The 14474-nt window shown below is 31.1% G+C and overlaps 1 protein-coding gene across 1 annotated transcript; it reads left to right on the forward strand.

The window, feature by feature from the left end:
• The first annotated feature begins 6919 nt into the window (after nucleotides 1-6919).
• LOC116774947 (facilitated trehalose transporter Tret1-like) lies at nucleotides 6920-13683 on the forward strand. The gene is made up of 7 exons (XM_032667739.2): nucleotides 6920-7038; nucleotides 10432-10587; nucleotides 10935-11137; nucleotides 11348-11534; nucleotides 11660-12042; nucleotides 12231-12345; nucleotides 13178-13683. Exons 1-7 carry the CDS (start codon nucleotides 6984-6986, stop codon nucleotides 13474-13476), a joined length of 1398 nt encoding a protein of 465 aa, XP_032523630.2. The 5' UTR covers nucleotides 6920-6983; the 3' UTR covers nucleotides 13477-13683.
• Nucleotides 13684-14474: the final 791 nt, after the last annotated feature.

The following is a 14474-nucleotide window of genomic DNA, read 5'->3' on the forward strand; positions in this document are numbered from 1 at the left end:
GCTATTGGCTTCTGACTTTAGCGTAAACTTGCTTTGAAGTCTGCGGGCGATGTGGTAGGGATACTTTCTCTTATATTGTTCATTACCACTCATCCGATACCACAATAGTCATTGCTTAGATATGTATATTTGGGGAAAACAATACCGACATTGTATACGAGTGCTAATATTTGTCAGAATTACTCGTTCTCGCTGTGTTTATAGAATTTGAATTAAATAATTTATTTATTTTTTATATGATTGTGTAACATTATCGTTAACGCTCACTTATAAATTAACACTTGTGTACTTTAAGTACACAATGACTACAATAACAGCGGTGAAATGAAATATAACAACAAAAAGGTAAGAAATAACATAATTATAATAAAAAGAAACGAATTTATTTGGATGAGTGATTCTCGATTTGTTCCTATATCGATAACAATTCTAATGGATAATAATTTTTAATATAAAATAAGATATTCTGTAATCAGGAAGCATCATCATCATCACCAGCCTATCGGAGTCCACTACTGAGCAAAGGCCTCTTCTCACACGGAGAAGCTAGAGCATTAATCACCACGCTTGCTCCAGACGGGTTGGCGATTTCAAACTTATAATTTTAAATTGTAAGTCCAGGTTTCCTCACGATGTTTTCCTTCAACGTCTGTCAGTGGTGTCTAAATACTGTTAGAAAGTACATATGACTCGGAAAAGATCACATTGTTACTTGCCAGGTTTCGTCCCCGCGCCCTCACGCATGAGATGCGGACCTTTAACCTCCAGGCCACCACGACTAATACATTGGTCATATTAAGTGTTTCCTTCTAGATGTTGATTAACAACAACTAGTTGAAAATTAAATGAGACTAATTTTTTTGCATACTACGCGTTACAGTTACGTTTTCTTACTTACGTTTTCGGATACTTGGGGATTACTACGTGTAGGGGAACATGTACTCGTAGAAAAAAACCTCGTAGTATCCGAAATACTTAGTACCATTATGTAACACTCAGAGAACTCCTTGAAATATTTGGAAAAATAGTTGGGATTTCTCACCTCGTTTCTTTATATGAAGCCAGATAAACTAAAAGAGGTATATCTATTCTGTTATAAGATTTAGAAATGCATTTAATTTAAAAATGCATGTAAACAAGTCGTTTACCAAGTACTATTTCTATAACAAAATCCAATTTATCAGCTACTTTTATTAAGATAAATCTATTACGTTGTGTGACATATTTTATTTAAAATCACGAGGTTTGAAATTTAAAGTACTCTTATTATCTAGTAGACCATGTTTATGAGTGTGCTGTTTCGCCTACTTTTATTTAGAATAAAAAGATTTTGTAGGTACAGTTGAGAGTTTTTAATAATAGGACCACGAGCATAAATATAAGTTTAAAGTTCTAATTTTCACAAGAACATTTAAATGAAACTAATATTTTTCGCATAAACTGCACGTGATTTATTTTTGTAAAAAACTACATACTACCGACGTATTTAAAAAACTACACACTCACATCTCGTCTGCCCGTGATCACGGTTGCTGAAAATTAACCGAAACGTCGGGAGTATGTAGTTTTTTACAAAAATAAATCACGCGTAGTTTATCCGAAAAATATTAGTTTCATTTAAATTAACAAAACTCGCGAAAATCTTAGATCTCATTATCTTTCACAAGAATATTTTAAGTTTCGGGTAAATTTAAGTATCGCTATATATCTTCCAAACAAATATTTGGTATTGCTATAGAAAAAAGGTTTTTAAATGTTAAGGAAATATATATATAAAAGGTATTTATTTTAGTTGACAGTTTAATTTGCCTGTTGCAATATAAAGAATGAAGTTGAATGAAACGAGTGGCTCTCGTAGGAGACTACACGAAGCCGTGATCTCGACGAGAAGCTGGACTATTTAAACAATTTACTTTTTAAACCAACTAAACCCTTATCAATTTATTTTTGAAGTTCTTTTTATAATTTTTTAATTAATAATTAACAGTGACTCGGAATGCTGCGTTTTGTAAAACAAAAAAAAAATCTACTATATACGTATATGGTTTTCCGTTTTCGTGCTTCAAATTTGACAAAAAATATCCCGTTTCATTTAGTTTTATGCAAAAATTGTTACACTTCGTTATTAGTATATATCGGAAGAAAACTATTCCGATCACTCCTTAACAGTTATCTTATCCTAGCTTACTATTTCTCTTATCTTATCAAATCAATAAGAATCATATATATTTATGACAACACCGAATATACAAAGATTTATAATAGATTATCTTTATCTAACAAAATTTGACAGTAAATTGTCCGTTGCCCCGTTTATTGTTCAAAATATTGTTATGAATTATCAAATATATATATGTCGGCGCAACGTCATTTAAAAACCATTATAAAGGGTAGTTGTTTCATATGTATTTCACTTTAGAGGGTAGATGTGACATAAACAATGTCAAGGCCTTAGTAAAAACTTTAACAAAATTATTTGTTTTATAGATCGTCGTACGATTTGTATTGAAGGAAAGTAAATGGCAATTCGTATCGTTATTTGTAATATGTAAAGATAAGTTTTTTTATAAGTTTTAGTAAACCACAAACTTAAACAGTAACCATTTTATAATCAATGTTATTCAATTATGATTTCTTTAAATTTTAAGTGACAATATAAAGTTTAGTTGGTTTAATAATTGATTACGAAAACTTATGTAATGATTAATGATTAATGATTATTTGAATTACTACGAATAATGTTTGTAACTTATTATTTAAAATTAAGAGTAAATGTAATGACTCCACGAAAACCATTTATATTCGGAGACGTTGGTGGCGAGGACACGGTGGTGTGAGAGCTATCCAGGAGAAATTACTAAGTGTTAGTTAAAGTTGAAAATAAAATGGTGCGAGTAAGTGAGAGTGCTTTATTGGTGAAAATGGATAACCTGGATAGTGTTAGTGACGATAGCATCGCAACGTCACAGCTCCTAATAATCAACTTGGACATGGCTCTTCGACATATACAATAAAATTTTAAAAAATATATATTATTTTAATTTAATAAAAGGCAACAATAAAACAATCAACTAAATATAACCTTGGTAACTACTTAAACTCAAGTGCCGAAGAACAAACTGGAGGCGTGATTATTCATATAATATAAATAATTAATTGTTTGTATTGAGAACACAATCTAATATAATGGTAGGAATATTATTATAAAAAATTTATGTAGAAAAAAATATATACGACAGATTACATAACAAAAGATTAAAAAAAATATATATATTTTTAAATTATTATTATTATATTTCATATTTATTTTATATCGGGTAATAAACTCTGGCTTTTACATGATTATTTATAATCTACGATCCCTTATATGGGAGAACCAGTTAAACAATGGGTTACACGGTAAGTATAGGTTCACTAATTTTTCTCGCAACTTTCAGTTTAATTTAAATGAACAGTGAGTAAAAAAAGAATCTATAGTAACTGAAGGGTAGAAGCATCTGCAGTCTGTGTGTCTGTGGCTTTACACTAAGTGTAACTTTTATTGTATGATCCCGCGGCATTTACACAGTATTTCGCAACAAATTATAGTCCATGTATGCTCACAGATTTTCCAATTTATAATATTGTAATGGTTTTGACTTGTAAACAAGATAAGAAATCCTACTGAGAGCCGGAACGTGATACTGACACTCTGTCTATGTACGGCAGTCGTTTATATTTAAATTTTATACGAATGTTTATTGATTCTTAAAACGTTAGAATTATCCCATAACAATACGAGTATTTCAAATGAATAAGAGCTTAATATTATATATTTCTTTACTACATACATCTATTTTACTATACTATTTTATTTTCTACATACAAGGATGCGCATCATGACAAGCACCCTATAGCGTCTCAAATGCTCGCGCTTTGGGTCGTATTTGGAGGTGTTTAGGAGAAATATAAACGATAAGGGATGGAGAACTAATATCTTAAGTCATACCGTCAAACTTACCTGTTTTCGATCTATCATACGTATTAACAGAAAAAGTTCCATCTCGTGGTTGTATATCTGCATAAAATTGTTATTAAAAATATCAATGCTGATAAGTTTCCTGAAATTGCGGTTACCAACCCGCCACTTTGGCATCTTGACTAAGTCGATACAAATCAAATGAGAGACAATGCAGACTCGAGACCTAAAGTGTCCATTAGTAACACGATTCCTAGACTTTCTCGAGTATTCATTTAAATGAAACTAATATTTTCGGATTACTAGTTTTGATTACATTGCAGCAACCTTGATCACGTCTGCCCGTAATCAAAACGTAGGGAGTAGGTATGTAGTTTTTTTAATATAATAAAATATGCAAAGTAATTCGAAAATATTAGTTTCATTTACACGATTCGTGTTATTGGTTATTTTTGAACAAATGTAAATTAAAATTAGCTTTAAGCTTTGTCACTATAATATGGTGTTAGCGCCCTCCCCCAATTCTAAATGTCGATTGGCACATTTTTCTGTGTATGAATAGTTAGGTAGTAGTAGGAGTAAATGAATAAAACTCGCGAAAATCTTAGATCTCAGTAGTAGGAGTGGTATCTGTGTTTTATTACTAGTGAGCAGTATTGTTGATAAACATTGTGATTATATAAAGATACAAATATTATTTAATTCAGTGTTTAATTAAAACCATCCTCTCCAAGTCGACCTCGTCGATTGCTCACCGTCTTTTAACATTAAATATAATCAGGTGAAACTAATAAGTAAATAAGACTTAAATAAATAGTGATAAATGTCTATGAATGTTAAATATACAAGATGAGGTATTTTAAGAACCAAAGGTTGTGTTGAGAAAGACGTACGCTGAAATCAAATAAAATGAAATCTTTCCCTTAAGTAATAACGTTTTCCTGAGCAGAACAAAATACATATACGGTATAAAAGAGGTGTCACGTGTAGATCGAGGCGGGCAAGTTACTTTGAAGAAATCTTGAAATGTGACTATTCTTCTACAAGACCTAATGAAATAAATACCTAACCTGAATGGCAATGTTAAAGTCTTTCGAACTTATTAGTTGATCCATTCTTAATATAGAAAACTTAAGTCGTAATAATTTAAAGTAGAAAGAATAAATAATTTAAAGTAAAAGAATCTTAGTTTTGTAACATGAATAGACAATTGCAGTGTGGTCAATATATAACTCAACTATAACTTCTTTATAACTGAAAAATAGTGTGGAAGAGTTAGGACGTCATAAATTATTAAAGTAAAATGTTGCCACTTCATTTTAGTTAGCATGCGGTTACTGGCAATAACTGTCACCAATATGTTGGGAGGTTTATTTAAGACCAAATCAATCACATCGTAAGTTCGTTATGAATTTACTGCTAAGCAGGTGTAGAATTCTCAATACCTGACTGAATAGATATAGTGAACAATAATGGAGACAAACATTACCTTGTTATACCACTGACGTGACGTCATACCAGGACAACATAGATTTTACCGTCCGAATGATCTGAAGACGGTCAGACAGTTGTCATCCAAGACCTTGATAAGTGTTATGCAGTGGTATGTAGAGGCCAAAACCCGGACTTAAAGGGACTGAAGATAAAATTAACGTTAAAGTATAGGCTAAACTATTCGTTGAATAGCTTTCAACAAATTCTGAAAGGAACATTAGTAGTTAGCTAGAAATTGGACGAAAACGTAAAATTTTTAATTATTTACCCCTTTATATGCCATGGATGCAATGGTCTTGTTTCCACGCTTAAGGAAATTCATATGAAAAGATTGACAAATTAAGGATATGAGCTAATGGACTAAAAAGCGATCGAAGATAGAAATTATCAAAATAGTTCAAGCGTCACATAAAAATATCACCCACAGGACTTCAGCCATTAAGGTACTTGACCTCTTATTTGAAGTTTTTTTTTAGCGGTAGTTCATTATTAGTTTTCCCATTAACAGAAACAATATTGATTATTATGGTCATCCTACGATTGATACTTAGATGCTAGAGTTGTAAACCATTTTCAAGATAGTAAGTTTAATTTTACCATAAAGACTAGTCATTTAGATAATGAGATCTAAGACTTTCGCGAGTTTTATTCGAACGATACGAGATGCCCACGACCACGGTTGCTGAAAAGTAACCATGGTTTTAAAATAATTAACTAGTCGCAGTTTTAAAATAATTAACTAGTCGTTTAGAGCCTGAAATAAAAAAAGAGCAAAGATGAACATAGTACTCTGCGTATTTGTTTCAGATAGGCGTTATCACATATACTATTTACTTTAGTAATACTTCATTTTTTGGTGCATGTTATGACGAAAAAAAAGCTGCATGGTAGGATGATATCAAATGTATTCAGAAAAACAATAATAATTATAAAATATAATAACAACTAAAATTTTCCTAAATGATTTTTATAATGATAAGGAATCGTATAAAACAATTGCTAAAATGTGTTTGGCGTTATGAAAGCACTTTTTATATAAAATTTAATATCAGATTGTATTCATTGCCTTTACTTTTAAGATTATTGTTTGCTTTTGTTGTTGTTGTTGTTGTTTACATATGACTGCAATGAGTACAATTAACATTATGGGTGCTTGTGCAAAATTAACAATAACATTTATTGATTCAATGACCAAACACATTATTGAGGAGCATTTGCACAAATTTATGTTACACGATAAGCCAATGCAAGACTAATACACTAAAACGTTGACAGGGGTTAAATGTAATGCAACATGCAAAAGACGAATGAAAATTTAGTACTGAACACTTGAATACCACTATGTAATAATATTTAAAAAATGAAATGCATTTATCTTAAGATAATCGGCGAATGTAAATGACGTTACAATATCCTCATGCTAATTACATCTTAAAATTAGTCTTACGACGCCACATTGTTGTCAAGCCTCCCGCCCGAACAAATCGTGTTTCACAGTATATTTATTTTGTGTTCAAAAACTTGAAATAAGATGATAGCAAATATCCCACCGTCCATAATACGACAATACATAACAGTTGTAATCGGTAAATATTTTTTATATATATATATCAACATTTTATTATGTAAAAATAGGGTAACATTATATTAAATTTTTATCAAAAGTAAGCTTACATCACCGTTCAGTGTTAGCAGTGAAACTAATAAAAAAATACTTCAATATATGAGAAAAAAAAATATTCGGTTTCATCATCAAAATTCTACTTGATCAAAAATATGTGCCATATCAATAGGAGCCTGTGATTTAAATTGATCCGTAATAAATCTTATAAAAAAAAATATTCTTCGAAAATAGGAACGTTTACTTTAAATGAAAGATCATAAATTAAATATTGGTTCGCAAAGTAACACTTTATCTTAATTTAACTCTCAACATGAAGGATGACTTTAAAAGGAGTTTGGTTATTTTTAGTTTATAATTTAAGAGTTCACATTAATCACGTACTCGTTTAGGCCAGAACATTATATTTACTAATGTCATTTCTGTCCTGTCTTTCTTACCTTGTAGTGGTTCTTAGCCGTATTTTTTCTAAATATTTTGCAGAAGTGAAAGAATAACAACACTTTTCCATAATAATATAAAGCACTACTGTTTATTGCCTTACGTACCAGTACGATCGTCCAGTTGCAAGTAATGCGTTGTGATATTTCAATATTTATTTATTTTTATTTATCTTTTCTGTCGTATGATCTGCTATATTATATCTCTCGATTAATGTTCTCACTTTCCTTTTAATATCATTTAATAAAGTGATATTTATTTTTTTTATTTCAATGCTTTATTTGTAAATAATTACTGTAGCTGAACTGCTATAGAAAATCAATGATAGTGACTTCAATCATTTTAAATATACAATAAAATAAAGCATTTGATTTCATTAATTCTAATCTTTTCTTAAACATTCTTTTAATTATCCCTTACTAATATTTCTCACTTAAAATTAGTTATGTTTAAATGTAATTCGGTGATATATTCTGGTTTAAATGACACCTTTATATTGATTTAATTCAATAAGTTCTCATAATTTGTACGTCATTGAATACAACATTGTATTCATTCTTTTGTTATTTCTTTACAAATAATCTTAATTGCCGAGTTTATAATGATTATATTATTTGCACTTTTGTGTCTGCTCATGAATATTTGTACGGATTATAGCTCAAATGATTTGACAGTCAGGGCTGTGTCGTTTTATAATTTTTATTATCTATATTAATAATTAAAATTGAAGTGTCTGTTTGTAAATTTATATTGACAGCTTTTCGCTTAACAAATATGAAAATATATATATCGGATTTATTACGAATTCATTATTTTAAAGACAGGACGCCAGCCTCCATGACGTCACTAATGTCACTTGTTTCACTACGTTCCAGATATTTTAAAATGAAACTTCAATTCTTCTAAATGTTCTTGTATTTCTCGAAGGATCTTCATAATCACATTCTTTATGATCCGCACTCGCTGAACTCTGCAGTCTGCTGTCGTGCGTTCAGACGTCATATTTATACCAGAATTCAAACATAGTTCTATTCTCTTTAATTTCGTTTTACTTTTAACAATAGTAACGACGACCAATAAGTTGTTATAGTAATTGATGACAGCCTTGAGTTATTTTCATGTTGCATCCGTCATTGAAGCTGCTCGCGCCGGTATATACATGACTAACATCGAAAATTAAATTGTCATTCGTTTGGTGTCTATATTTTGGCATAATTTATGTAACGGCTGGACTAATTGTTGTGGAACTTTCCCGTTTCTTACACGTCGCTCCGGCGTTCTGCCCTCGGGGGCGTCATTTAGTCCCATCACCCGATGCCAACCTCCCCTTCAACGACGTCCTAATCCTAGGTCCGGCCTCCTAGAGGCACCCTTGGGACGGGCTTATATCCGTCGGACCCTTCGGGCACGAATTAAACGGTTTGGTCCCATCGGGCCACCCAACCCTCCCGGTGACGATGTAAAAGCCAATAGGTCTAACAGCTAAAGACAAGTCGAAACTAAAAAAACTATAATTCGCAGGTAAATAAAGCCATTAGAAATAACTTAGGCTACTTTTAAACCCGCTTTCAATATAAAGGAGTTCTATATTTTAAAAAATCCCATTCAAAATTTTTTGTTCTATTCGTAGGAAAATCTTATTAATACAAGACAGTATTGAGATGAAAAATCGAATGGAACCTTTTTCAGATGGTGTAGCGTGTCTCAAAAGGGGTTTAAAATTATTGAACGGATGGATCAATTCAAATAATTGTGTACAAGCAGTTGTTCTTTGCATTTGTAGTGTTTATAGGTAGGTACTTATCTCTATGAGAGAAACACGCGCTCATTCAATAGCTCGCTTATTGCAGAACTGACTCACAGTAAAAATATCCATCCTACCTACGTTACGTTTACGTTTCTACAATAAGTTTGACAATTTGTGCTAATAACATGGAAATGTATAATTAATTCAATATTTAAAAAAAAACAAACGGGGTAAAAAATAAAAGTCCATGATATAAATCAAATGATTATAATGAAACGTTGAACGACCGCTGATATATTTTCATTAATGAACACGGTTTTCAGCCGAAGGAAAGTGACTGCAGAAGTTCTTAAATTAAAATTTACAAAAAACTAAAATATGATATTGCTATATATTTAATAAATAATTACCAGTTCATTTCATTCAAAATTGAACTGAAGGCGGAACTGAAGGCCATCCCGGAAATTGACTACAATCACTGTTTCAAGCAAGCAAGAATTACTTTGATGGGAATGAAATTGATTGAGAAGAATACATAAAGTATTTCCAAAGAAATTCAATGTCAAATTATTATTTTTTTAAACGGTACAACAATTCAAAACCAAGAACTTGATTAAAAATTTGCTTATAGGGTATAATAATTAAGGTTCAGTGCATATGGTATTAGATTAGTCGAAAACCATGACAACTTTTTATTTTTATTTATTTTAAACGTAAATTTTCCAGAAAAGGATATATTGGTAAATACAAACTTCGGTAACATCAATTAGGATAACGTTAGTAATATGTAGAATTTTTCTATCTACAAAGGATCCTGAATAATAATTATAACCCAATAAGTCAACAAAATTATTATGTGTAACTTTAGAGAATAATACACGAGTGAGGAAGAGTTTGAAAAACATTAAGGCTTAGCAACTAGCAGCAATGTTTTTCTGTATCTCAATAAATACTGAGTACATTGACTAAAACTAAAACTTAGGATCTATCTTATGTGGGAAATTTATGTTGTTTTCCAATCAGAACTTGCGTGCTTGCTTGCTGTATTAATATCTTGAAAATATTTCGATCCCATTTTAAATCATTTGATTAGACTTAGAGTAATATTTCGTTCAAAAGTCGTAAAAGAATATTAAAATCGATTTTGTCTACGTATTTTATATATTTCAGTTAATTTAGCAACACTGACATCGGGCATGAGTATTGCGTGGCCGTCACCAGTTATTTTAAAACTTCAAAATGGGACAGATACACCTTTTTCTACACCTATTACGAATGAAGAAAGCTCTTGGACCGTATCTGGAGGATATCTCTTAAGTATAACTAGTAAGTTATTTTGTTACAAAAATATTTCAAATAATACACTAATAAAACTAAATAGAGATATGTATATTTTATTTATATTTTCATTAAATTATAATTAAGTTCGAATTTTTAAATAATCTAAATTCAAGTTTCATATCTGTTTAAAAAAAAAATTAACTTACTTATTCTTACAGCTTACTTTTATCCAAACATATTTTTGTTTTAAAAAGTTTTTATTCCTAACAGTATCAAACTTAAAAATATAAATTTGCTTTACTCTCTTTTTCTATGTGATTGAAAAATATGCACCACGTACGGACTCCTTAAACGACTTCGTGTCCAAACTTATTATTATTTTTTCATTACAGTTAATGCCATTGGTGGAATCCTATTAGAAAAAAATGGTCGTAAACGTTGTATTATTATGTCATCGTTACCTAAGTTTATTATGGCTGTACTTTGTATATTTTTGACAGAAGTTTGGATGTTGATATTGGTTAGAGCCATATGGATTCTCTTTGATTGTTTTACGTATACTATCGTAAGTGTTTACGTTTCGGAAATCGCATCTGTAAGTATCTTTAGAGTTTAGTATATAAATTACATTTGACAGAAATTATATCACTGATGTACCTTTTAACATAGTTATGTTTAATTTTTATAATATATATTACTAAATATTTTACATCGTACTGGTCAAATCACAAAGACCTCTGCCACCATGCCAAGATATCAATATTTTCGTACATTTCTAATTGCTTTATTAAACGTTTTATTCCAGAAGGAACATCGTGGATCTTTGGGCTCATTGTTACAAGTATCTTCCTGTTTGGGTGTACTTATAACTTTGTCTGTCGGTCCGTTTATATCATATACGGCTCTGAATACTTTCATTGCCACGATGATTGCTCTGACAATTGTTCCACTATTTTTTCTCCCTGACAGTCCATACCATTTATATTTTAAAGGTGAATATTATTTTTCAGAGTGTCCTTAAATATCTATAATTTCAGTGATATTAAAATCACAATAAATTTAAAAAATAGTATTTATCTGGGTAAGAAATTATTTTTTATAAGAAACCTGATTTCAGAACGTGAAGAGGAAGCCATTAGAGTGTTAAAACTTATTCGGGAAAGCGATACCGAAATCAAAGAAGAACTAGAGGAGTATAGAATATCGAAGGACGATGGAAAAATCAATAAAATGTCATTATTTAAAGACAGAATTTTTTTGAAGTCATTGGCTCTGGGTATATTATTATGTGCTAGTACAAATCTGGTTGGTTTCAGTGCAGTTTCCTATTATTTACAAACGATTTTTGAGACAACAAACACTAAGCTACCTTCAGAAATAGCATCTGTTATAATTGGTTGCACACAGTTATTTGCGGCGTTGTGCACTAATTTTGCTTCCAATAAATTTGGCAGAAGGACCATTTTGTTGTCTTCGCTATGTGGTATTTTCTTTGGTATGGTAAGTTTATTTTGATAAAGAATGTTTATATTATATTATCTATTTTGGTTATTTCTTTATTTAATTGGATAGATTACTTCTCTCAGTTTAAACGGAGATGTGACTTATTTTACACACTAACAGAATTGCTTAACTAACCAAAAGTATAAGTACTAAAAGGGATCATGAAAACCGAATTCGTGTTTCAGATTGGTCTTGGTACTTTCTTCAAAGTCAGTGAATCAAGCGACTATGTGGTTTCCGGTTTCATGAACTACTTACCTCTTATATCTGTTATACTTGTTATCTACTTTTATAGTGCTGGTGAGTTCTATTAATTTCAAATTTTCAATATATACATAAAGAAAATTCTACAAATATATGCTGTATTAATTAAATGCGGTAAATTATTATTATTATTAAAATTGTTTTCTTTATTTAATATCTTTAAGACAACTTACCAATTTTAACTACAATTTCAGTTAATGAGATCTAAGATTTTCGCGAGTTTTATTAATTTAAATGAAACTAATATTTTTCGGATAAACTACGCGTGATTTATTTTTGTAAAAAAAAAACTACATACTCCCACCGTTTCGGTTACTTTTCAGCAACCGTGATCACGGGCAGACGAGATGTGAGTGTCTGTTAGTTGGTCCTGTTATCATCTACCGCCAACGATTTCTTAATTTTCTGGCGTACCGCTCTGGATACTGGCAGAATGCGCTCACGGTGTCTTGAGGTCCTGTGGTGTGGTTTCGGACATGGGATTTTATATTTTTAAGAAGGGGGTCCCAGGTGTTTGATAGATTCCCTATTGAAATTGGGAAATTTTTAATTTCAATAGGCTCGCGGATTAACCTCGGTATATACCTGTCTTCACGAGCGAGGATTTGTGGTTTATCAAACCGAATGTAGTGGCCTGGTTTGTCCATTGTGTGTTCACACACTGATGACTTCGACGCGCGCCTATTTTTGATATCTGAGATATGTTCTTTAACCCTTGTACCGATGCTCCTCTTTGTCTGTCCAATGTCCAAAAAAGAAATCCGAAAAATATTAGTTTCATTTAACTATCATTTCAGTGCTCGGGTTTAATTTCCACAGTTGGTATTAAATGATACTGTTAACAATAATATAATGTTATTTCTTTAAGGTGTCGGCTCGGTGTTTTGGTTCGTCATCGCCGAATTATTCGACAGTCAGCATCGAGGTTTTGGAGTGTGTCTTAGTCAAATCGCGACTGTACTATTTATATTTATTACATCTAAATACTTCCCAATTATGACTACCGTGATGGGACCTGTTGAAACTTACTTCTTCTTCGCAGTATTGTGTATATTATTCGGTGTATTAATAGCAATTTTCCTGCCGGAAACTAAAGGCAAGACTTTACAAGAAATTCAGGCTGCATTAGGTGGAGGAAATATTAAAAAAAAAGATCAAGAAATTTAAGCGCTGTAATTTTTAGTTTAAACAAGTTTAATTGTTTAGCTATTCTCGTAACGGAAAATTTAAATTTCCATAAATTGGGTGGAGCATATGATGCATCATTTTTTGTTTAGTTTTTTTCTGCGTAATAAATATTTTTAAAATCAGAATGTTAAAAACAAGTGTATGTAAATAGTGTTTAATAAAATGAGATTGCTATCAGCGCTTTCCTGGAAGACTATAATTTAAAACCCTGATAAATTTATTTTATACATGTTCGCCCAGAAATTATATTCTCTTTCAAGATAAGTTTTTTTTTTACATTTTGACTTGTTCATCATTACGACTAGACACATTCACATAACAAGTGGAGGTCTAGAGTGCCAAAAATTTTAAACTTTAGATAAAGTAAGACAATGTAGATATAAGACACGGGTAACGGATATGATATTACGACCTTAGAAGTCACTTTTGAATTTATAGTCGGAGGTCATAACTCCAGTCAAATTTTTAAATATTCCCGGTTGTATTTCTCACAAAACATCGACTGCAAGGTAATTTTAATTATTGAAATAATATACGCAGTGTATTGAATGATTTGTTATTAAATTCCCTACCACTCAACCATTTCTAAAATAGAAAATACAGAGGTGACTCCTATTGAACTGGGAGAATGTTCATCTTCAATTAGAAGCCCGTCAGTCGATGAGCTAGGAATGTATTCTAAGAAACAACTGTTGATCTTATCAGGCTGTTACCTCCGCCATCTCAACAACACATGGAACTTGGCAATCAGTCTGAACCTTTGCATACTTTGTTTGAATTGCTGTAAAAACTTTCAAAAGAAGATACCACATAACGAAATGTCTGACAGAAGAGATATATTATGTTTAAAGTGATAAAATAATATTCAGTTTTTTTAACTAAATAATCTTGAAAGATTATGGCATTTAAGCATGAAGACCCCGTGTGGAGCACTTTGTATTCTGCTGACGAAAAAAGAGTTGGTTGGTGCTGACTAT

Source organism: Danaus plexippus, chromosome 23 (assembly GCF_018135715.1).
Source record: "Danaus plexippus chromosome 23, MEX_DaPlex, whole genome shotgun sequence".
Lineage (NCBI taxonomy): Eukaryota > Metazoa > Arthropoda > Insecta > Lepidoptera > Nymphalidae > Danaus > Danaus plexippus.

Coding starts and splice junctions, on each gene's coding strand:
- LOC116774947 (XM_032667739.2), top strand. CDS start 6,984: ATGATAGCAAATATCCCACCGTCCATAATACGACAATACATAACAGTT. Junction 7,039..10,431: donor ATACATAACAGTTGTAATCG/GTAAATATTTTT, acceptor TATATATTTCAG/TTAATTTAGCAACACTGACA. Junction 12,346..13,177: donor TATCTACTTTTATAGTGCTG/GTGAGTTCTATT, acceptor TATTTCTTTAAG/GTGTCGGCTCGGTGTTTTGG.